The sequence below is a fragment of the Ahaetulla prasina genome, chromosome 15 (assembly GCF_028640845.1).
Source record: "Ahaetulla prasina isolate Xishuangbanna chromosome 15, ASM2864084v1, whole genome shotgun sequence".
Taxonomy (NCBI): domain Eukaryota; kingdom Metazoa; phylum Chordata; class Lepidosauria; order Squamata; family Colubridae; genus Ahaetulla; species Ahaetulla prasina.
The window spans coordinates 6,310,918-6,334,694 of record NC_080553.1 but is presented as its reverse complement, the minus strand read 5'-3'; the positions used below and the strand labels follow the sequence as shown (position 1 = coordinate 6,334,694).

Genomic DNA, 23,777 nt, shown 5'->3' with positions numbered 1-23,777 from the left:
GGTGCTCTTATGCACACCCCTTACAGACCTCTTAGGAATGGGGTGAGGTCAATAGTAGATAGTTTTTGGTTAAAGCTTTTGGGATTATGAGAAGAGACCACAGAGTCAGGTAATGTGTTCCAAGCACTGATAACTCTGTTACAGAAGTCATATTTTCTGCAATCCAGATTGAAGCGGTTAACATTAAGTTTAAATCTATTGGTTGCTCTTGTATTATTGCAATTGAAGCTTGCAATAATTACATTACAATAGATGATTCTATGAGTTAAACTTAGGTCTTGTCGAAGGTGGTGGAGTTCTAAGTTTTCTAAACCTAGGATTTCAAGTCTGATGGGATAAGATATTTTGTTGTTTTCAGAGGAGTGGATAAATCTTCTTGTAAAATACTTCTGGACACGTTCAATTGTATTGATGTCAAAATGTGGTGTGGGTTCCAGACAGGAACTACTTTTGTTTACTGCCGTCTGCCTGCAATTTGGCAGTACAAATCTCACCAGGTTTAAGGTTGATTTAGCCTTCCATCCTTCCGAGGTCAGTAAAATGAGGACCCAGATTGTTGGGGGCAAGAGACTGACTCTGTAAACTGCTTAGAGAGGGCTGTAAAGCACTGTGAAGCGGTATATAAGTCTGCTATATGCTATTGCCCTTCCTTCCTTCCTTCCTTCCTTCCTTCCTTCCTTCCTTCCTTCCTTCCTTCCTTCCTTCCTTCCTTCCTTCCTTCCATGGTGCACAGTGGTTAGTATGCAGTATTGCAGGCAAACTCTGCCCGCAGTTCGATTCTGAACCGTTTCAAGCTTGACTCAGCCTTCCATCCTTCTGAGGTGGGTAAAATGAGGACCCAGATTGTTGGGGGCAAAAGGCTGACTGTAAAATCGCTTAGAGAGGGCTTTAAAGTACTGTGAAGCAGTATATAAGTCTAAGTGCTATTGCTATTGCTATAGTAGGAACAACCATTTCAGATCTTGAATCCACTTACAGTAAGACAGTTCTTCTAGTTGATCCTGTCACACACACACACACACACACACACACACACACACACACACACACACACACATATATATATATATATATACTCTCTATATGAAATATAGATTATATCTAGTTAGACATTTTGTAGATAAACTGCACCAGGCCTGCTATGCCATCCTGATAACGTCTAGAATGAAATATCTCCCTCTTCAGATCATCCAACACAGAATGAAGCTGAACCAGCCTCCCAATAGGATCCTACAGCAAAGTTCTACATTGGTAGGAAACCTCATCGATTAAACTGAGTTAAAAGGACATCTATGATGGGAATGTACCCATCTAAATTCATCTAAAGATCATCGGTGGAGTTTGGCGCGTTATTTAACATTAGGCTGGAGTGACCTTGCAGTTGTCAGAGATTCTGGGACTTTTTTAAAAGTGTTGAGAAAAAGCTTCACGGTAGCATCTGAGCAGGATAGAATAACAGAATAATAGAGCTAGAAGGGACCTTGGAGGTCTTCTAGTCCAACCCTCTGTTCAAGCAGGAAACCCTATACAATTTCAGACACATGGATGTCCAGTCTCTTCTTAAAAGCCTCCAATGATGGAGCAGCACCCACAACTTCTGGAGGCAAGCTGTTCCACTGGTTAATTATTCTCACTATCAGGAATTTTCTCCTTCGTTCCAAGTTGCTTCTCTCCTGGATTAGTTTCTACCCATTGTTTCTTTTCTTGCCTTCTGGTGCTTTGGAGAATAGCTTGACCCCGTCTTCTTTGCAGCAGCCCCTCAATACAAATCATCCTCAACTTACAAACACAACTGAGCCCACAATTTCTGTGGTTCAGTGATACATTTGTTAAGTGAGTTCTGCCCCATATTACGACCTTTCTTGCCACAGTTGTTAAACGAATCACTGCAGTTGATCAGTTAGTCACCCGGTCGTTAAGGGAATCTGGCCTTTCCCGTGGACTTTGCTTGTCAGAAGGTCGCAAAAGTGGATCGCATGACCTTGGGATACAGCAACGGTCACAAATATGAACCGGTTGCCAAGCATCTGAATTTTGATCAGAGGAACATGGGGATGCTGCCAAGGCCTTGAAAAATTGTCATCAGTCACTTTTCACTGCTGTTGTACCTTAGGATGGTCACTAAATGAACTGTCGTAAGTCAAGCCTGTATTGGAAGACTGCTATCCTGTCTCCCCTGGTCCTTCTCTTCACTAGGCTAGCCATGCCCGGTTCCTGCAACCATTCATCGTATGTTTTAGCCTCCAGTCCCCTCATCATCCTGGTTGTTCTCCTCTGTACTCTTTCTAGAGTCTCAACCTCTTTTTTATAGTGTGGTGGCCAAAATTGGATGCAGGATTCCAAGTATAGTTTTATCATATGAATGAGAAAACTATGCAAGAATGGAAGTAAGAAAACAAAGCAAAGAATGTTATTTCCTCAAATTCTTGCTTGGCTATTGCTTGGCTTTGTCTTTGGCGTATTTAAGAAGCTTGCCTTTATTTATTTACTAGCTGATAACCCGGCATTGCCCAGGTACTTATTTATACCAATCCTGTATTAGTCAGGCAAAAGAATGAATTATATCTATAGTGTCAAATCAATCCCCCTTACCAGAGGGAACCCCCTTGTGGAGTACTGTGAAGCCATTACCATGGCAACTCCACTGTGCTGTACAGTAGAAGCCATTTTAAGGCACAACAGGCTGTATCTTAACAGAACTTAAAGAACCAAAATGCACACTATCACTATCAAAAGTACTGTGATTTCACACCATAAATATAATTCATTCCTTTTCATTTCAGTGGCCCAGGTATTCCAGAGTTATGCTGGAACACACACACACACACACACATCGAGAGGTATTTTTTTCCAAAAAGTAAGTCATCTGTGTACCAAGTTTGGTTGAAATTGCTCGAGGCATTCCAGGGTTATGCTGGAACACACACACACACACTCATTTATATAGATAGATAGATTTGTTTTTCAAACATGTACAGGATAACAAGTATAGGTATGAACATAAACATAAACAAAGGAAATAAATACAAATAAATGGGGACAGTAGGACAGGGACAGTAGGCACCTTGGTGTGCTTATGCACACCCCCTTTACGGACCTCTTAAGAAGGGAGTGAGGTTCACAGTAAACAGTTTGAGGTCAAAACTGTGAGGGTTTGAGGCTGTAACAACAGAATTGGGTAGAGCATTCCAGGCGTTGACCACTCTGTTGCTGAAATAGCATTTCCTGAAATCAAATTTGAAGCATTACCTTGAGTTTGTGTCAATTGTTTGCCTGGGTACCATTGCGGTTAAAACTGAAGAAGTGATTGACAGGCAAGATGTTGTAGCAGACAATTGCAACTACATCGCAAAAAAGGCTTTAAGAATTGTAAACCTAATCTTGCATAGCTTCTTCTCCAAAAACACTACACTACTAACCAGAGCATATAAAACATTTGCTAGACCAATTCTTGAATACAGCTTGACTGTCTGGAACCCATACCACATTTCTGACATCAATACAATTGAACGTGTCCAGAAATATTTTACAAGAAGAGTTTTCCACTCCTCTGAATACAACAAAATACCTTATGCCACCAGACTTGAATCCCTGGGTTTAGAAAATTTAGAACTCCGCCGCCTTCGACATGACCTGAGTTTAACTCATAGAATCATCTATTACAATGTCCTTCCTGTCGAAGACTACTCCAGCTTCAATTGCAACAATACACGAGCACACAATAGATTTAAACTTAATGTTAACCGCTCCACTCTTGATTGCAGAAAATATGACTTCAGTAACAGAGTTGTTAATACTTGGAATATACTACCTGACTCTGTGGTCTCGTCCCAAAATCCCCAAAGCTTCAACCAAAAACTGTCTACTATTGACCTCACCCCATTCCTAAGAGGTCCGTAAGGGCCGTGCATAAGAGCACCAACGTGCCTACCGTTCCTGTCCTATTTTTTTTTTTTTTGGTTTACATTTATATCCCGCCCTTCTCCGAAGACTCAGGGCGGCTTACAGTGTATAAGGCAATAGTCTCATTCTTTTGTATATATATATATTTTTTTACAAAGTCAACTTATTGCCCCCCCAACAATCTGGGTCCTCATTTTACCTACCTTATAAAGAATGGAAGGCTGAGTCAACCTTGGGCCTGGTGGGACTTGAACCTGCAGTAATTGCAGGCTACTGTGTTCTAATAACAGGCTCTTAACAGCCTGAGCTATCCCGGCCCCTTTTTCCTTTCGTTATATCCAATTAATATAATTATATACTCATGCTTATATATATGCTTATATATTGTTTAGTTATTTCATGCTTATGCTTATATATACTATGTGACAAAATAAATAAATAAAATAAATTTTGTGTACTATGCTTAAATCAGACTGCAGGCTTTGTTGGAAGTATCTCATATAAAGGGACGGGGTGGCTCAGTGGCCAAGACACTGAGCTTGTCGATTGAAAGGTCGGCAGTTCAGCAGTTCAAATCCCTAGTGCTGCATAATGGGGTGAGTTCCCGTGACTTGTCCCAGCTTCTGCCAACCGAGCAGTTCGAAAGCAGGTAAAAAATGCAAGTAGAAAAATAGGGACCACGTTTGATGGGAAGGTAACAGCGTTCCATGAGCCTTTGGCATTTAGTCATGCCGGCCACAGGACCACAGAGATATCTTCGGACGGCACTGGTTCTTCGGCTTAGAAACAGAGAAACTAGAGTCAGGAACAACTAGCACAAATGTGCAAAAGGAACTTTTACATAGTAAAAGCTGATCTCACATAAGCTGGTCTGATGGCTGAAATCATCTCAAGAACAAACCATACACCAGGCCCAAAGTCTCAATGGTTTATATCCTTTCCAGGTTGGACAAAGGAAAGTGTTTTTTCACAACTAGCAACTGTGTCTAAGGCAGGGGGTGGGGGAGGAAAAAAACATCAAAGCCTATTCAAACATGATCTAATCCGTTTGCAATTCTGCAATTTTCCCATAACCTTTTCAAGTGAAATAGACATATTTGCAGTGCAGGCTGTGAAAAAAAAAATATTGAAGGACACTTCAGTTTCACAGAAGGGACACTGGAAGTGCACTTTCCGAATGGTTCTCCGAAGGACTGAACAGGTTTCTGCTCGCATGGTGAATAAATAAGCCATCTAAAGTTAGATGAGGCTCTTAGCAGAGCAAAGAGCCGATTGGAACTATTGTCAACCCCTGCGACCCTCCCAAAATTGCTTCTAACTCTTTTAGATGGAATGAAGTCAGGGGCGAAATAGATGCAAGATTATCCGAAACCGAAGTTGCATTTGATACTCAGCAGTGGGCTGGAATTCGTCCATCATGGCTTCTTGGCTTTTTGTGCAATGAATTATTGATCAGAAGTGGTTAAACGGTGAAGGGGGTCACTTTACCTAGTTCCAGGCTGGTCTGCGATGAAGAAATTTGCCAAGCACAGCAATACCCCACTTCTTCAAGACAGAAGTAGAGCAACTGGCCTAATTTGGCTTTCTATCCATGCATTTATTTTTATTTTTTTTACAGAATTGGTCAAAGTCAGCTTTGAGGCAGAAGGCTTTGCTGCTCTGTGGTTCACACAACTGTGCTTGCTATACTCATACAGTTCACAGATGAAGTTCTTTACAGATTAACAGAGTTGGGAGGGACCTTGGAGGTCATCTAGTCCAACCCCCTGCCCAAGCAAGAGACCTTACTACACCATTTCTCACAGATGACAGTCCAGTCTCTTCTTGAAAGCCTCCAGTGATGAAGCTCCCACAACTTCCGAAGGCAACTTCTGTTTCATCGGTTGATTGTTCTCTCTGTCAGAAGATTTCTCCTTATTTCCAGGTTGAATCTCTCCTTGATCAGTTTCCATCCATGATTCCTTGTCTGGCCTTCAGGTGTTTAGAAAATAGCTTGACCCCCTTCCTCCTCTCTCTGGCAGCCCCTCAAATATTGGAAGACTGCTATCCTGTCTCCCCTGGTCCTTCCCTTCACTAGATTAGCCATGCCCAGTTCCTGCAACCGTTCATAACATGTTTTAGTCTCCAGGTCTTTGATCATCTTAGATAGATTCAGATTAACAGAGTTGGAAGGGACCTTGGAGGTCATAGCTCAACCCCCTCCTCTTTGTGGCAGCCCCTCAAATATTGGAAGATTGCTATCATGTCTCCCCTGCAGGGACGGTATTACCTTCACTACCAGTTTGCAAATCTGAGCGCGCGTGTGCCATGCGCAGAGCATCAAAAATGGGATGTGATGACATCAGCCGGGTGAGCAGACCCTCCTGCAGCCGCCGCTATTGGTTTATTTATTTTATTTATTTATTTATTTATTATTCGTATTTGTATACCGCCCTATCTCCCGAAGGACTCAGGGCGGTTCACAGGCAAATAAAAACATTTATGTACAAATTAAAATAACCATTAAAAAACTTATTCTAAAGCCAGATTCTTAAAAAATAATATAAATATTAAAACTAATTAAAACCCCTATAAATTTAAAATCTAGTCCAGTCCTGCACAGATGAATAAATGTGTCTTAAGCTCGCGACGGAAGGTTCGGAGGTCCGGAAGTTGATGGAGTCAATGGTTCGCCCGAATCGAATAGAACCAGCTGAATACCACCACTGCTCCCCTGGTCCTTCTCTTCACTAGACTAGCCATGCCTAGTTCCTACAACAGTTCCAGTAACAGTTGCCCAGTTCCGGCTGACATCTACCTATTCTTAATTGCAATTTCTTCATGCTGTATTCCTAATTTTTGGCAACTGGGAAGCTTATTGTTCAAAACTGGCAGACTTTATGCCAGCAATAAATCACAACCACTTAATCCTTAATTCAGCAACTGGCTTGATTTGAAAGAAGAATCACAGACACATTAGACTAGCTTAGACTTCAAGAAGCCTCTGTGACCTAATCTTGAACGAAGGAACCATAATAAGAGGACAGCCTATCTCCTTAACAAACAATCAAAAAGAGAGAGGTAAATTTAGGTGTTGAAGAACAGGTCCTGTCTTTGGGTCACTTTCGCTTGAAATTATTTCATTCTTCCTCGTTTTCAGTTCATGATAATGGTGTGGCGTATTCTGGCATTAAGAAAAAAATTATGCTTGTCACTCAAGATTTGGATAGCACAGAATGGATGGCTGTCTACTTCAATTGGAGGTCTGTATATTTGGGTTTTTGACTGCTGGTTTGTATATTTGGGGGAGGAGGAGGAGGAGAAGGAGGAAGTGTCGTGTCCCACTCCTCCGCTGATGGCCGGGTCAGGGAAATCTGAATCAGGCTTGCCTCTGCAGCTCTGCCCAAAGTCCTAGCAAAGTCCTCAGAGCAGGCAGGAGACCAGAAAGTGACTTCAGCAAGATAAGTTCGACTTTGCCTGACTCAGAGACTGCCAGAAAGCAGATCCTTTATATAGGCCATGGGGTGTGGCTCCATGACTCAGCACTCATTAAGGCCTGCCCCTCCCTTCCTTCTGTTGCCTCCGCCTATCCAGTCTTCTGATGCGAGGGTCACTCCAATCAGCAGCTGTTGGAAATAAACTTTCCTCAGGCTCACATGCTGTGGAGGAGGGGGAGGGGTCTAGTTGCTCCGTTTGCCTGGGCATGGAGCCAGGGCTGGGGCCGGGGGGTGCTCCCTCCTATGCAGCCTGCTTGGGCATGGAGCCAGGGCTGGGGCCGGAAGATGCCCCCTCCTCTTCAGCTTGTCTGGGCATGGAGCCAGGGCTGGGGCCGGGAGAACATTCTTCAGCGTTCAGAAGCAGATAAGCAGACCCCGGCTGCGGTGAGAGCGGGCAAGACACAACAGGAAGACTGTGGGGTTCTTTGTGCTTTCTGAGTTTGGCTGTTTTTTTTTTGCAGACATTTCATTACCAATTCATTAGGACAAATATTATTGGTACTAATAATAGCCTTTATTGTCATTATACATCATGTATCCCTTGGTTAGAAGGGAGTGGGGTTTGTAGGGGGGATGAGGAGGAGGAGGAGAGGAGGAGGAGGAGGAGGAGAGGTGATGGAAGTTCTTGGTGGGGTTCTTGGTGCTTTCTGAGTTTGGCTGTTTTCTTGCACACGTTTCATTACCAAACTAGGTAATCAGTGCATCAGTGCTAGAAGGGAGTGAGGGTTTGTGGAATACAGGAAAGGGAGAGAGGAGGAGGAGGAAGACTGTACAGTTTTTGGTGTTCTCTAACTTTGGCTGTTTTCTTGCAGACGTTTCATTTCCAAAATAGGTAACATCATCAGTGCTAGTAAGGGAATAAGGCTTTGTTTTCTCCAAACATGAATGAAGCATCAACTCCAAAAGAATCTGGAGAAATCTCTGTCTCTCTCTCTCACACACACAAAAGGTCTTCTTTACATGTTGAATTTGGCCAGGGAGCCGATGAATATTTTTTCTGCAAGCTGCATAAACAACCCTGGTCCATCTTGCAAATGAGAGAGTACGTGTGCTTTTCCCCCCCTTCTCTCATTCAGGGATGTCGTTCGAGCCCCTGCATGAGTTGGCTGATATATTACAGGCTTTGGTTATGTCATTTGTTTTTCAGTTGGACTCCCAGTTGCTACAGGAACAGCTTTTGACAATCATCTCGTGTCCATTAATTTCAAGAATATACCATGTTGCCATCCACGGTCAACGCTCTTGGGGTGTTTTTTTTTCTGCCAAGTTGATCAAAGGACACTCTACGGGTGGTCCTCAACTTACAAACACAGTCTGAACCCCAAATTTATGTTGCTAAACAAGGACGGTTGCTTTTAAGTGAGTTGCGCCCCATTTTACAACCTTTCTTGCCACCGTTGTTACATGAATCACTGAAGTTGTTAAGTTATAACGTGGTTGTGTAAGGGAATATGGCTTCCCTACTGACTTTGCTTGTTAGAAGGTCATAAAAGGGGATCACATGACAGGAGGAGGAGGAAGAGGAGGAGATGGAGGAGGAGGAGGAAGTTTGGAGGAGGGGGAAGAGAAAGAGGAAATGGAGATGAAGGAGAAGGAGAAGGAGAAGGAGAAGGAGAAGGAGAAGAAGGAGAAGGAGAAGGAGAAGGAGAAAGACTGTGGAGGAGTGGGAAGAGAAAGAGGAAGAAGTTAGGAGGAGATGATGGAGATGGGGATGGGGATGATGGAGGAGGAGGAGGAGGAGGAGGAGGAGAGGAGAAGAAGAAGAAGAAGAAGAAGAAGAAGAAGAAGAAGAAGAAGAAGAAGAAGAAGAAGAAGAAGAAGAAGAAGAAGAAGAAGAAGAACAACAACAACAACAACAACAACAACAACAACAACAACAACAACAACAACAACTTGGCTATCAACTTTATTTCCAATAATTTCTGTTCAAGCATACAGTATATAAATACAAACAGGCCAAAATAAACGTCACAGGAATTTTTTAAGAAAAACAACTCTATGCTATGTTCATACTAAGAGAAAAAAGCCAACTTAAATTAGGACGATCAGGATCAGACCTGGAGGCTAAAAATCACAATTGGCAGCAGGTGTCTGATAAATGGGCATTTTGCGAGTTGTGCACCTACAATGGTAGCTGTTTTTACAGATCCTTTCAGCCCCGTGGCAGCCATTTTCTGGGGACACACCACCCCCCCAGCATGTTTTGGGAATTTCGAATCTTTTCCTCTGGGCCACAAAGTTGTTTCTCCTTCCGCAGAGCTTAAAGGCCAAGCTACGGTTGCAACCCCTGAAATAACGCTGCAAGATGCATTCCCATCATTTACAATCCACATTCATCTCTCGCTTCTGGCATTCTCTCCTCTGAAATATGACCAATAAATTATCTGTTTCAAGATAAAAGTTGGATTAGGAAGCTTCTCCTGCAAAAACCGAGAAGTTATTGATTACAACTGCTCCCTTTTATTACACGGAGAGCAATTTTGCAAGAGGCTGACTTGCAGATGGGAAAACAGGAGAACTGATTTATAAGCACTGCTGACTTTGTTCGTAATTTAAGTAAACCAGTGTTGACTTTGGAAAGCTAGACGTTCACCACCGTGCAGGAACTTTTATTTTTAATTAATGTTTGTTGAAGATTTTTTTTTACAGAGTAGAAACAGGGCAAATTTAAAGAAGGGGGGGAAATGTCAAGAAGGAAGGAAGGAAGGAAGGAGGGAGGGAGGGAGGGAGAGAGAGAGAGAGAGAGAGAGAGAGAAAGAAAGAAAGAAAGAAAGAAAGAAAGAAAGAAAGAAAGAAAGAGAAAGAAAGAAGCAGTTTTTGATCATTACAACAGTAATAAATGCATTTCTGTTTTATCCTCTTGTTCTAAAGTTGTATTATGGTTTCCTTCATTCAATATTCTACCCTTTCTAATCTTTAAAGTCATAAATCACACGTTCATTTTTTCCCCCATTTTCAGGAAAAAAATCCATTCAGGGTTTCCAGTTACTAACGCAATGCCGCAGCTTTTTAAAATTACACACTCGTCAACATGGCCCTGCTGGCTTCCTTCCAAATTCCTTCCTTGTAAGTTGCATTCTTTGTGGAGAGCATGTAACATAACAGAGGGGTGTAGTTTTGAGGGTATTTATGTGGTCAGTATAATTGGCGGTCAACTGTAGAATAGAATAGAATAGAATAGAATAGAATAGAATAGAATAGAATAGAATAGAATAGAATAGAATAGAATAGAATAGAATAGAATAGAATAACAGAGGTGGAAGGGACCTTGGAGATCTTTTAGTCCAACCCACTGCTCAAGGAGGAGACCCCATACCTTTCCATACAAATGGCTGTCCAATCTCTTCTTAAAAACCTCCAGTGATGAACTTCTGGAGGCAAGCTGTCCCACTGATTAATTGTTCTCACTGTCAGGAATTTTCTCCTTAGTTCTAGGTTAGTTCTTTCCTTGATTAGTTTCCTTCAGTTGCTTCTTGTCCTGCCTTCTGGTGCTTTGGAGAGTAGATTGACCCTCTCTTCTTTGTGGCAACCCCTCAAATATTGGAACAGTGCTATCATGTCACCCCCTAGTCCTTCATCACTGGAGGGTTTTTTAAAGAAGAGACTGGACAGCTGTTTGTCCGAAATGGTAGAGGGTCTCCTGCTTGAGCAGTGGGTTGAACTAGAAGACCTCCAAGATACTTTCCAGCAATAGTCTGATCCAATGGATAGAAACTAATCAAGGAGAGAACCAATCTGGAACTAAGGAGAAGCTTCCTGACAGTGAGGACAATTAACCAGTGGAACAGAAGTTGCCTTCAGAAATCATGGGTGCTTCATCACTGGAGGTTTTGAAGAAGAGACTGGACAGCCACTTGTCTGAAATGCTAGAGGGTCTCCTGCTTGAGCAGGGGGCTGGACTAGAAGACCTCCAAGTCCCTTCCAGCTCTATTCTGATTCTGATTCTTTTCATTGGACCAGACATACCCAATTCCTCAACCATTTTTCATGTTTTAGCCTGTGGTCCACTAATCCAAACTCGTTTGCAGGAAATACGACTTCAGCAAGAGAGTGGTCAACGCCTACTCAATTCTGTTGCTAGAGCCTCAAACCCTCACAGCTTCAACCTCAAACTGTCTATTGTGGACCTCACCCGGGATGAAATGCTACTGGTTCACTCCGATTCAGGCGAACCACTAGTGATAAAAACTACTGGTTTGGGCAAACTGGTAGTAAAAAAATGCTTTAAGAAGTAAAAAAAAATATTCCAATGATCACAGGTATGCTGGACGATCATAGGAACTTTTTTACTTTTTTAAAGCATTTTTACTACCTATTCGCCTGAACCGCCGCGAGCTTAAGACACATCTATTTATCTGCGCAGGACTGGACTAGAATTTTAAATTTTTTAAAGGTTTAAATTTTAAATTTGGTTTTAAATGGGGTTTTATTATTTATAGCTCTATTTTAAATATTCGGCCTATGTAATAAGTTTTTTAAATTAATGTTTTATCTTGTATATATATATGTTTTTTAAGTGGCTGTAAACCGCCCTGAGTCCCTAGGGAGATAGGGCGGTATAAAAGTACGAATAATAAAATAAATAAAACCGGTAGTAAAAGAATGCTTTTAAAAAATAAAAAATAAAAAAGGTCACATGACCCCCCCACCAAGCCACGCCCACCAAGCCACACCCACCAAGCCACAGAACCAGTAGCAAAAAAATTTACATTTCACCACTGATCTCATCCCATTTCTAAGAGGTCCGTAAAGGGGGCGTGCATAAGCACACTAGCATGCCTACCATCCCTGTCTTACTGTCCCCATTTATTTGTATTTACTTCCTTTGTTTATGTTTATTTATTTATTTATTTTGTCACAACATCATACAAAAAGATTATATAGTATATACACATATAAACATATATAGGAAGAAGAAAAGAAAAACAATAGGACAGGAGCAGTGGCACGTTTGTCTTATGCACACCCTTATAGTCTCTTAGAATGAGGTGATCAATAGTAGAAAGTTTTTGGTTAAAGCTTTTAGGATTATGGGAAGAGACCACAGAGTCAGGTAAAGTATTCCAAGCACTGATGATTCTGTTGCAGAAGTCATATTTTCTGCAATCTAGATTAAAGCGGTTTACATTAAGTTTAAATCTATTGGTTGCCCTTGTATTATTGCAATTAAAGCTGAAGTAGTCTTTGACAGGAAGGACATTACAATAGATGATTCTGTGAGTTAAACTTAGGTCTTGTCGAAGGCGACGGAGTTCCAAGTTTTCTAAGCCTAGTTTATGTTACCTTTGTTTATGTTTCCTTTGTTTATGTTTATGTTTAGAAAACTTGGAACTCCGTCGCCTTCGACAAGACCTAAGTTTAACTCACAGAATCATCTATTGTAATGTCCTTCCTGTTAAAGACTACTTCAGCTTTAATTGCAATAATATTAGAGCAACGAATAGATTTAAACTTAATGTCAACTGCTTTAATCTAGATTGCAGAAAATATGACTTCTGTAACAGAATCATCAGTGCTTGGAATACTTTACCTGACTCTGTGGTCTCTTCCCATAATCCTAAAAGTTTTATCCAAAAACTTTCTACTATTGACCTCACCCCATTCCTAAGAGGATCATAAGGGGCGTGCATAAGCGCACAAACGTGCCTACCGTTCCTGTCCTATTGTTTTTCTTTTCTTCTTCCTATATATGCTTATACCTCCTTATATTTACCCATATATGTGTTTATTTACTGTATAATCTTTTTGTATGATACCTACATATATTGTTGTGACAAAATAAAATAAATAAATAAATAAAATAAACACCTATACTTGTTATATATATTAGGAGACAGGAAAAAGAAGAATCGCAGCGAAGGCGATGGACAGATAAGAGACATCTCAGCCCACAGAAGGGAAAGTGGTATGGGAAGTATTTCAGAAGGGACCCTACCTAGTATGCTAGGAAGCAAAGGCGAGGGGAGGAGAGAGATGCTTTCAGACCGGTTTGCTCTCAGCTGATTGGCAGAGCTACCGGTTTGCCCCAACTGGTCCGAACCGACTGAATCTCACCCCTGGCCCTCTCTAACAAATTGAAATTCAATGTAGAAAAAAGTAAAGTCTTACACTTAGGCAAGAAAAACCAAAAGAACACATATAGACTAGATGAAACCAAGCTTAATAGCAATAACTGTGAGGGATCTGAGAGTCTTAGTGGACAACCACTTAAATATGAGCTAACAGTGTATGGCAGCAGCCAAAAAAGCCAATGCAGATTTGGTAATCCATTCAAGACAGGATCCCTCGAAACTCCCAGTAGCAAAGTCTGAACAAAGGCAGAATGGTAGCATTAGCCCCTCACTCAAGATCCAACACAAACCAAAGCCATTAAGCCACAACAGGAATTGCCCAACACCTTTTCAGAATGCAAGCCCTTCATTACACCATCTTAGAGCAGTGTGCCATGGCAGCCAAATGCAATCCTAAATTGAATGAACAGAGGGATACAATCAAGATCAAGGGAGGTGCTGATACCACTCTATAAAGCCTTAGTAAGGCCACCCCTAGAATCCTACATCCAGTTTTGGTCATTACAGCATACAGCCTCGTGGCTCCCGTATGACACCTATCCTGCGCAGACTGCACTGGCTACCTGTGGCCTTCCGGGTGCGCTTCAAGGTTTTGGTAACCATCTTTAAAGCGCTCCATGGCATAGGACCGGGTTACTTACGGGACCGCCTACTGCGACCAGATACCTCTCACCGACCCGTGCGCTCTCACAGAGAGGGACTCCTCAGGGTGCCGTCAGCTAGGCAGTGCCGTCTGGCGACACCCAGGGGAAGGGCCTTCTCTGTGGGGGCTCCCACCCTCTGGAACGAACTCCCCCCAGGACTCCGTCAACTTCCGGACCTCCGAACCTTCCGTCGCGAGCTTAAGATACATTTATTCATCTGTGCAGGACTGGACTAGATTTTAAATTTATAGGGGTTTTAACTGGTTTTAATATTTATATTATTTTTTAAGAATCTGGCTTTAGAATAAGTTTTTTAATGGTTATTTTAATTTGTACATAAATGTTTTATTTGCCTGTGAACCGCCCTGAGTCCTTCGGGAGATAGGGCGGTATACAAATACGAATAAATAAATAAATAAATAAATAAATAAATAAATAAATAAATAAATAAATAAATAAATAAATAAATAAATAAATAAATAATAAATAAAAAAAAGAGGTTGAGACTCTAGAAAGAGTGCAGGGGAGAGCAACCAGGATGATTAGGAGACTGGAGGCTAAAACATATGATGAATGGTTGCACGAACTGGCCATGGCTAGTTCTATGTGCTAGCTATGTGCACTTGCGCAGTCCATGCCAAAAGGAGGCTTGGGAAGGTAAGAAGAAGCGAAGCGGGGGGGGGAGAATCAGCTGTGCCGCGCGATTTAGCTTTACTAGAAATCCTGCTTTCTAATGAAGCTAAACTGCACGACACAGTTGCTTTCCTCCCCTTGCTGTTCTACTTACCTTCCCAAGCCTCCTTTTGGTGCGCACTGCACATGCGCACACAGAGGGCATTTGGCATGTGGCGCACATGCACGGCCAGAGAATTAGCAAATTGGTTTGGATTTCACCACTGGTCGTAAGTGTGAAAAACAGTCATCAGTCACTTTTTCAGTGCCGTTGTAACTTTGAACGAACCTGTCAGGGTTCCAAGGAGCACCCCCAACGAAATAAAGCTCTGAGGCTTGAGGTTCCTCAAAGTTCCAATTTATTAGAGATGCCATCTTGGCACAGCTGGGAAAACCCGAATCTGAAAGCTTCCAGGTTTTCCACACCCAGTTGACAGTTCACAGCCCTGCCCCACACCCACAAGTTCATCACATTGTACAATCAACTCCTCACACTCAACTGGATACAGTCTTCAGGCAGTCTCCATCAGACGCAGGCAAAAGTCCTTGAATACGGAATGTTGTTATGACTAACTTTCTACCGCTCCAAAAACAACCCCCTCCAAACTCCCCCAGATAAAATAGGTGGCAGTTAAGAAGCGAAAAGAAAATTGTCTTCAAAAACTGACAGAACCGTTGTAAGTCGAGGACTACATATATCTGCAGCTCCCGGGGCTGAGCATATTCAGAAACAAATATGATATTGCTGGCTATCCAGGAAAGCAGTAGATTTTCTTCCTCACCAGGAGGTTCATGAGTAATCAGATTCCAAGAGAAAAATCCTATTTCAAAGTGTGAAGAACTGTCACTGTCCCCTCCCCCACACCCCCAAACTTTCCTTCAAAATACACTTCCCCATTCATTGCAGGGACACTTAAAGATGCTGCCCAATTGGCAATTTTGAAAAGAGAATTGGTTGTGAATTTGCAACAAGATCTCAGCATCCAGCTGACCTTGTTTGATCTCAAAACAAGCTCAGCGGAGCGGGATGGAGATGGCTCCCTCGTGCTAGGCAGCAAAGCGGTTAAGAGCTACTGGTTTTCCCCTCACAAAGCGATATACATCCATATTGCAGATCGTCGGGGGAAGAGGTGGGGGGGGGAGATAAAATTTTACAGCAGAAACCTTTTGACCGCAATGTTTGGAATTGCCCAATCCATCAATGTCCTGCAGACTTCCTTGGACAACAAATTATTCGCTGATGTGGGCCTGAAACTCTGAACAGGGAAGGAGGGAGGGGAAAGGTAAGTTTAGGTGGAGAGAGGGAGTGAGTGAGAGTGGGATTGAGAGAGAGGAGATGGGAAGAAAGGAGATGGGAAGGAGAAAAGGGAAAGGGAAGGAGAAAGCGGAAGGAGAGAGGAAGGGAAAGAGATAGATAGAAAATAGATGGATGGATAGGTGGATGGATGGATGGGTGGGTGGGTGGATGGATAGATGGACGGACATACATACAAACAGACAGACAGATAGATAGATAATGAAGATGGATGGAGGAAGGAAGGAAGGAAGGAAAGGAAGGAGGGGAGAAGGAAGAGGGATAGGAATACGGGAAGGAAGGAAGGAAAGGAAGAAAGAAAGAGAGAGAGAGAGAGAGAAAGAAAGAAAGAAAGAAAGAAAGAAAGAAAGAAAGAAAGAAAGAAAGAAAGAAAGAAAGAAAGAAAGAAGGAGGAGGATTAAGTGAAACAGGCAAGCAACATTTGATTGGGCCATAATCCTCTCTATTCTGCGAGGGAAAACCAAGGACAAAGTATGCAAACTGAATCGCACCCAGCCCTCAGATTGACTTAGAAGTTCATAAACTCACAATATTGCTCCAACTTCTCTGCGGAGTTGATCAGCTCAGCAAATGTTGACACAGCGCTAGCTTCTGCTTAGAATAGAATACTATATATTTTGGGAGAAAGGAATGTATAGAGATGATTTCTCCAAGCGGACACAACCTCTGCTGAAGCTGGAGATACAGTGGGTCTAAGATCAAAAGTTGGCAATATGGCCCCCACAAGATCATGGACTGAGGGAAAACAGACCCCATCAACTGCAAAGGCGCTTGGCTTTCAGAAGAGAAAGAAACTTTCTCGACAGAATAAAACTCTTTGCTTCCAGAAAAGTTGTGGTAAAAGTGAAAGAAAGAAAGAGAGAGAGAGAGAGAGAGAGAGAGAGAGAGAGACAGGAAGGAAGGAAGGAAGGAAGGAAGGAAGGAAGGAAGGAAGGAAGGAAGGAAGGAAGGAAAAGAGAGAGAAAGAGAGAGAAAGAGAGAGGGGGAGGGAGGGAGGGAGGGAGAGAGATCTGGAAAACCCTTGGCTTAATTATTGGTGTGACAGAAACATCTCCCTTGGTTCCATGTGGCTGAGAGATTTATTTTTATAAGGGCTGTAAATATTCCTTATACTTAAGTCCATCCTGATGGCCTCCCTGCTCTCCTCTCCCCTCCCCCGTCAATTTCTCTTTACAGGTGGGGAGATGGAATGCCCCATTTTCTTCCTTGAGAAAATAGACAGGATTTATTATTTATTCATCAAAAGAAGGCCTTGTAGCCAGACACTTTAGACTGGATTCATACGTCACAATAAGCCAGGAGATACCAGCTGGTTTGCTTTTGGTCTACAGTGATATAGCCCTCCTAGACAGATCCAGATTTTCTTCTGGCCCTGCCTATAAATTTGGGGAGGTGCAGAGCCTCCGTTACAGAGGTTGGAATGCCCTTGGAGTGGGGAAAAGGTTGCACACGGCATCACAAAGGGTGATTGGCCATATTTGTTTAAGGTGTCCAAGTATCCTCCATATTGAGTTCCAGAATGAATCATGAATCCTACTAAAAATCAGGCTATATGTGATAAAATGCAACAATTGTGGAAGGTAATGGATTATGGTAATGGATTATACCAGGGGAGACATGATAGCAGTCTTCCAATATTTGAGGGGCTGCCACAGAGAGGAGGGGGTCAAACTATTCTCCAAAGCACCCAAAGGCCAGACAAGGAATAATGGATGGAAACTGATCAAGGAGAGATTCAACCTAGAAATAAGGAGAAATCTTCTGACAGAGAGAACAATCAACCGATGAAACAGAAGTTGCCTTCGGAAGTTGTGGGAGCTTCATCACTGGAGGCTTGCAAGAAGAGACTGGACTGCCATCTGTCAAAAATGGTGTAGGGTCTCCTGCTTGGGCAGGGGAGTGGACTAGATGACCTACAAGGTCCCTTCCAACTCTGTTAATCTGTAACTATGTAATGGCAGATCTCCTGTCTTCTCGATGTACCTGAAAATGTGAGGACTCAACCTGAGACCTTCTCTGTGTAAAGCAAAGGCTATCCCACGGAACCAGGTCCATTACCAATCTTTATCTAGCCTACATCCTTTAGTTCAACCTTCTTCTTGAAAACCTCCAGTGATGGAGCACCCACAACTTCTGAAGGCAACATGGTCAGAATTTGTCTGCATAATTGGTAACGGATCCATTGTATAACAGAATAACAGACTTGGAACGGACATTGGAAGTCTTCTAGTCCAGGGGTCTTCAACCTTGGTCCCTTTAAGACTTGTGGACTTCAACTCCCAGAGTTCCTCAGCCAGCTTTGCTGGCTGAGGGACTCTGGGAATTGAAATCCACAAGTCTTAAAGGGACCAAGGTTGGAGACCACTATTCTAGTCCAACCTCCTGCTTCAGCAGGAGACCCTATAACATTTCAGACAAATGTCTGTCAAATCTCTTAAAAGCCTCCAGTGATGGAGCACTCACAACTCCTGGAGGCAACTTGTTCCACTGATTAATTGTTCTTGCTGTCAGGAAATTTCTGCTTAGTTCTAGGTTGCTTCTCTCCTTGATTAGCTTCCATCCGTTGCTTCTTGTTCTGCTTTCTGGGGCTTTGGAAAATAAGCTAACCCCCTCTTCTTTGTGGCAGCCCCTGAGATATTGGCACATTGTTATCGTGTCACCCCGAGTCTTTCTTTTCGTTAAAGAGAAACCAAGCAGAAACTTTCCCAGTCATCAGTTGAATTGCTACTTCTTTTTAAAAAAATGGCATAATGTGGAATTAGAAAGAAGAGGCAAGGGCAGGACTGCCAGTTCAGCAAAAACAATCTATACTTAGATGAAGCAGGAACGGGGTCAGACAAAGGACAATGGTTTGGAATCCATCTGGATGATTATTTCTACTGTTTTCAGAGGGTCAACAAATCAAGAGTGGTGTTAGGCTAATGAGGAATGACATTCAGAAGCAGTACTCCGGAAGTTGGGCTTTCCCCCAGAGGCATTGAAGGAAGGAAGGAAGGGAGAATATAGATTATAAACCAGAAACATTTTCCTTTTATTGTACTCTTATTGAGTCTGTCATTTGCACCTCTATAACTGTCTGGTTTGGTTCTGCAACCCAACAAGAAAGACACAGATTTCAGAGAATAATTAGAACTGCAGAAAAAATAATTGCTTCCAACCTGCCTTCCATTGAGGACCTGTATACTGCACGAATCAAGAAGAGGGCCGTGAAAATATTTACAGACCCCTCACATCCTGGATATAAACGGTTTCAACTCCTACCCTCAAAACAACACTATAGAGCACTGCACACCAGAACAACTAGACACAAGAACAGTTTTTCCCCGAACGCCATCACTCTGCTAAACAAATAATTCCCTCAACACTGTCAAACTATTTACTAAATCTGCACTACTATTAATCTTCTCATCGTTCCCATCACCCATCTCCTTCCACTTATGATTGTATGACTGTAACTTTGTTGCTTGTATCCTTATGATTTATACTGATATTGATTGTTTCCTGAGTGCTTATTTGTACCCTATGACTATCATTAAATGTTGTAAGTCTTGTACCTTGATGAAGGTATCTTTTCTTTTATGTACACTGAGAGCATATGCACTAAGACAAATTCCTTGTGTGTCCAATCACACTTGGCCAATAAAAATTCTATTCTATTCTATTCTATTCTATTCTATTCTATTCTATTCTATTCTATTCTATTCTATTCTATTCTTCCCTTCTAGATTTCCCAGGAAGAAGTCTATCTCGGCTACTGAATTGATCTTTAATCAAGAGGGAGGGAGGGAGGGAGGGAGGAAGGAAGGAATACAGATACAGATTAACAGAGTTGGGAGGGACCTTGGAGGTCATCTAGTCCAACCCCCTGCCCAAGCAGGAGACCCTGCACTATTTCTAACAGATGCCAGTCCAATCTCTTATTGAAAGCTTCTCATGATAAAGGAAGGAACCCACCCCCCCACAATGAAAGTAGGCAGGTTTGGTTTGGTGGATTTCAACCATCGTCTGAAGGAGGTGATCATTTTTTTCAGGGATGGATTCTGAGAAAGAAAGTGGTCAATACATAGGCCTTAGGATGGCAACTTTGTGGACTTTGACTCTCAGAATTCTCCCGGTGGCAGGCTGAGGAATTCCGAGAGTTGAAGTCCACAAATTTTAAAGTTGCCAAGGTTGGACAACCCGACTTTAGATGGTTCAGTTTCCCAATGTTATGGGCTTCTCAGAACTCCAGAAACAGATAAGAGCTTGAAAAACTTCACTAGCTCAGAATATCAGCACATTCCTCTATTATCAGAAAAATGGCTGGTCACTTCCCTCATTTATCAAATATGTTCACCAAGGGAATTCAGAAATTTTCACCCTCAACTGAGAGAGAAAGTGCAGCAGTATCAAATATTGTTAACCTAATTCTGCGAAGCTTCCTCTCCGGTAACATTGTATAGCTAACTAGGGCATACAAAACCTTTGCCAGACCAATTCTCGAATACAGCTCGTCTGCCCGGAATCCACACTGTATATCGGACATTAATATGATTGAGCGGGTCCAGAGGTATTTCACGAGAAGAGTCCTCCACTCCTCTGCTCACAATAGAATCCCTTATGCCACCAGGCTTCAAATTTCGGGTTTGGACAATCTGGAACTGCACCGCCTGTGGTCTGATCTAAGCATAGTACACAAAATTGTCTGCTACAACATCTTACCTGTCAATGATTTCTTCAGCTTCAACCCCAATAATATACGGGCAAACAGTTGATACAAACTCAAGGTAAACCACTCCAAACTCGATTGCAGAAAATACGACTTCAGCAACAGAGTGGTCAGTGCCTGGAATGCACTACCTGACTCTGTTGTAACATCCTCAAACCCTCATAGTTTCAACCTTAAACTGTCTACCGTGGATCTCACCCCATTCCTAAGAGGTCTGTAAAGGGGGCGTGCATAAGTGTACCAGCATGCCTTCCGTCCCTGCCCTACTGTCCCCATTTATTTGTATTCATTCCCTTTGTTCATGTCCGTGTTTATACCTGCTCTCTTGTACATGTTTGACAAATTAATAAACAAACAAACAAATAAACAAATAAATAAAATAGCTGAGATGTCTGCAACTGAATCCCTTTTTCCCTTTGATAAACCCAATGAGAGCTGACATTGTGGTCATCTGTTGCTCCTTCCCCAGCTACAACTGGAACCAACCAGCCAACCTTTGAGATGGAAGAAGCGGTGAATCGCCTTTGGCTGTCCATAAAATTCCAGCTTGATGACCCGCCTCGAAATACGAGAAAGTATTTTGAAACTCAACTCAGGGAAACCACCCCACCAAATATAACTTAGTTGACTTATCCAAGACAAGAACTTGGCAACAGAGTTCTGCAGATGTTAATGCCCTTTTGGCTGGTTAGAATGAAAGGCATGCTGGGAGGCCATTCATTTAAAAAAAAATCTTCCATACCATCACACGCCAAGGAAGGGAAAACAATAAATAAATAAAATCAATATCTGCGTTCTTAATTTACCCCACCCTCCTGCTTGAGAGTCAGCATCTGCAGCAAATCAATTAGTAATCCTATTATATTGCAGATGACAGAAAATATGTCGATTGAACCAGATGCCAGCAACTTTCCCTTCCATAGCAAAGCAGAGATGATACAAGACCTTGTTTCTACTATCACAGTCTCCTGCCAAGATCTGAGAGGTTTGTAAAAAAAACCAAAAAAAATCTCATTTAATATGCTGTTACTAGAGCAATATTTTTATCAACAGGTCTCTCTCTTTCTCTCTTTTGCTTTCTCTTTGTCTCTCTCCTGTTCCCTCTCTCTCTCTCTTTTCTCTCTTCCTTTTTCTCTCTTTACTTTCCCTTTTTCTCTCTTCTTTTTTTGCTCTCTTTCATTTTTTCTTTCTTTCTCTCTTTCCAGCTGTCTCTCTCTCTCTTTCTCTGCCTTTGTTTCCCTTTTTCTCTCTTCTCTTTTTGCTCTCTCTTTCTTTCCTTCTTTCTCTTTCACTTTTTCTGTCTCTATCTGTCTCTCTCTTTTGATTCCCATAGTCTACATATTTAGCAAGATTGATTAAGGTATGGTTACAAGAATTGCACCAAGTCAACTATTTTCCCTCTGGAAATAACAACCACGTACATGAGGGTAGAGGATTCCTTGACTTTTTCACAGCTTCCCTGTGAAACCTGTGAGAATTTACAAATGACGGTTTGTAGAATAACCTCCTGATTTTTATTTATTTATTTATTTATTTTTGTTTGGTCGGTTGGAGAATCATACTTCACGGAAATGTAGAGTGACCCCCTGGAGTTTTTTGTCACCAAAAATGGGGGGAAATACTGAAAGATTAATCATCACTTACCAGTTGATGCTTCATATGGATGGTGATGAGGGGAGAGCTTGACAGATTGTGAGACAGAGTTGGTGGTGGCTCCACTGTCAAGGAGATAAGATAGCTGGTAGCAAAAATCATACACTCCTTGCAGGCAGCAGCTTCAGGAATTCTGGGAAATTAAAGCAATAGCTTATTAGTGACCTGTTACTTATTTTGTTTCTTCAAACACCCATCATTATTTGGAGAGGGAGGGAGGGATGGTGGAAGGAAGGAAAATGGGAAGGAAGGAAGGAAGGAAGAAAGGGAAGGGAGGGAGGGAGGGAAGGAGGGAGGGAGGAAGGAAGGAAGGAGATAAGAATGGCAGGGAGGGAGAAAGGAAGGAAATGAGAATGGGAGGGAGGGAGAGAGGGAAGGAGGAATGAAGGAGATAAGAATGGGAGGGAAGGAGGAGTGAAGGAAGGAAATAGATGAGAATGGGAGGGAGGGAGGGAGGGAGGAAGGAAGGAGATAAGAATGGGAGGGAGGGATGAAGGGAGCGAGAGAGGGAGGGAGGAAGAAGGAAGGAAGGAAGGAAGGAGATAAGAATGGGAGGGAGGGAGGGAGGGGGCAGGGGAAGGGGAAGGGGAAGGGGAAGCAAAGTGAACATCTCCAAAACATGGCACACAGTAGGTACGACAGCACATGAAACAAATATTAAAGTCTTGTGATGGCAATGAGGATTATGCAGCCCAAGTCTGTATTTTATTTCTAAAGTGTAAAATCCCAGCAGCTTAGAGGGACAGAGTGATGGAAGATTCAGGCACCATCAACCCACTCTTTCAATGCTTCATGACTGTCCATAACACTCAAAAGGCAGAGGTCACGTAGGAGAATGCAGACTCCATCCCCCGTGGATAGAAAACGTCGCGCTCGCTCAGATTAGCGCAACTATTGCTCTCAAGGAGATCAACGAGGCGGTTTCCTTTGAGTAGCATCAGTTGTCCTTGAGTGAAGTCCAAGAACTTCCAGTTTAGAAGACTTTGTTTACTACTCCTCAAATTCCGCCACAATATTTGTGGTATTCGTCTTATGACTATGCTGACCATTCTCAGCAATCTGGATACTTTGACTTATGGGTGCTCCATCACTGGAGGTTTTTAAGAAGAGACTAGAGAGCCATTTGTCTGAAATGGTATAGGGTCTCCTGCTTGATCAGGGGGTTGGACTAGAGAACCTCCAAGGTCCCTTTCAGCTCTATTCTGATTGATTGATTGACTGATTGACTGACTGACTGACTTCTAAAGCACCTCCAAGAGAGTCTTTCTTGCTTTGAACCATTTTACAGATCCTGAAAACTGGTTGCTTTGATCTTCCAACTGGATCTGGAGGAAC

General features: G+C 42.4%; 1 protein-coding gene across 5 annotated transcripts in view; it reads right to left on the bottom strand.

Moving 5' to 3' along the window:
- ADGRD1 (adhesion G protein-coupled receptor D1) overlaps positions 1-23,777 on the bottom strand; it is a 185,938-nt gene that overhangs the window by 123,161 nt on the left and 39,000 nt on the right. For all 5 annotated transcript variants that reach the window (XM_058158392.1, XM_058158388.1, XM_058158389.1 and 2 more), the window contains one exon: positions 22,434-22,575. In XM_058158392.1, the coding sequence (XP_058014375.1) occupies positions 22,434-22,575 (142 nt within the window). The remainder of the gene's footprint in view (positions 1-22,433; positions 22,576-23,777) is intronic.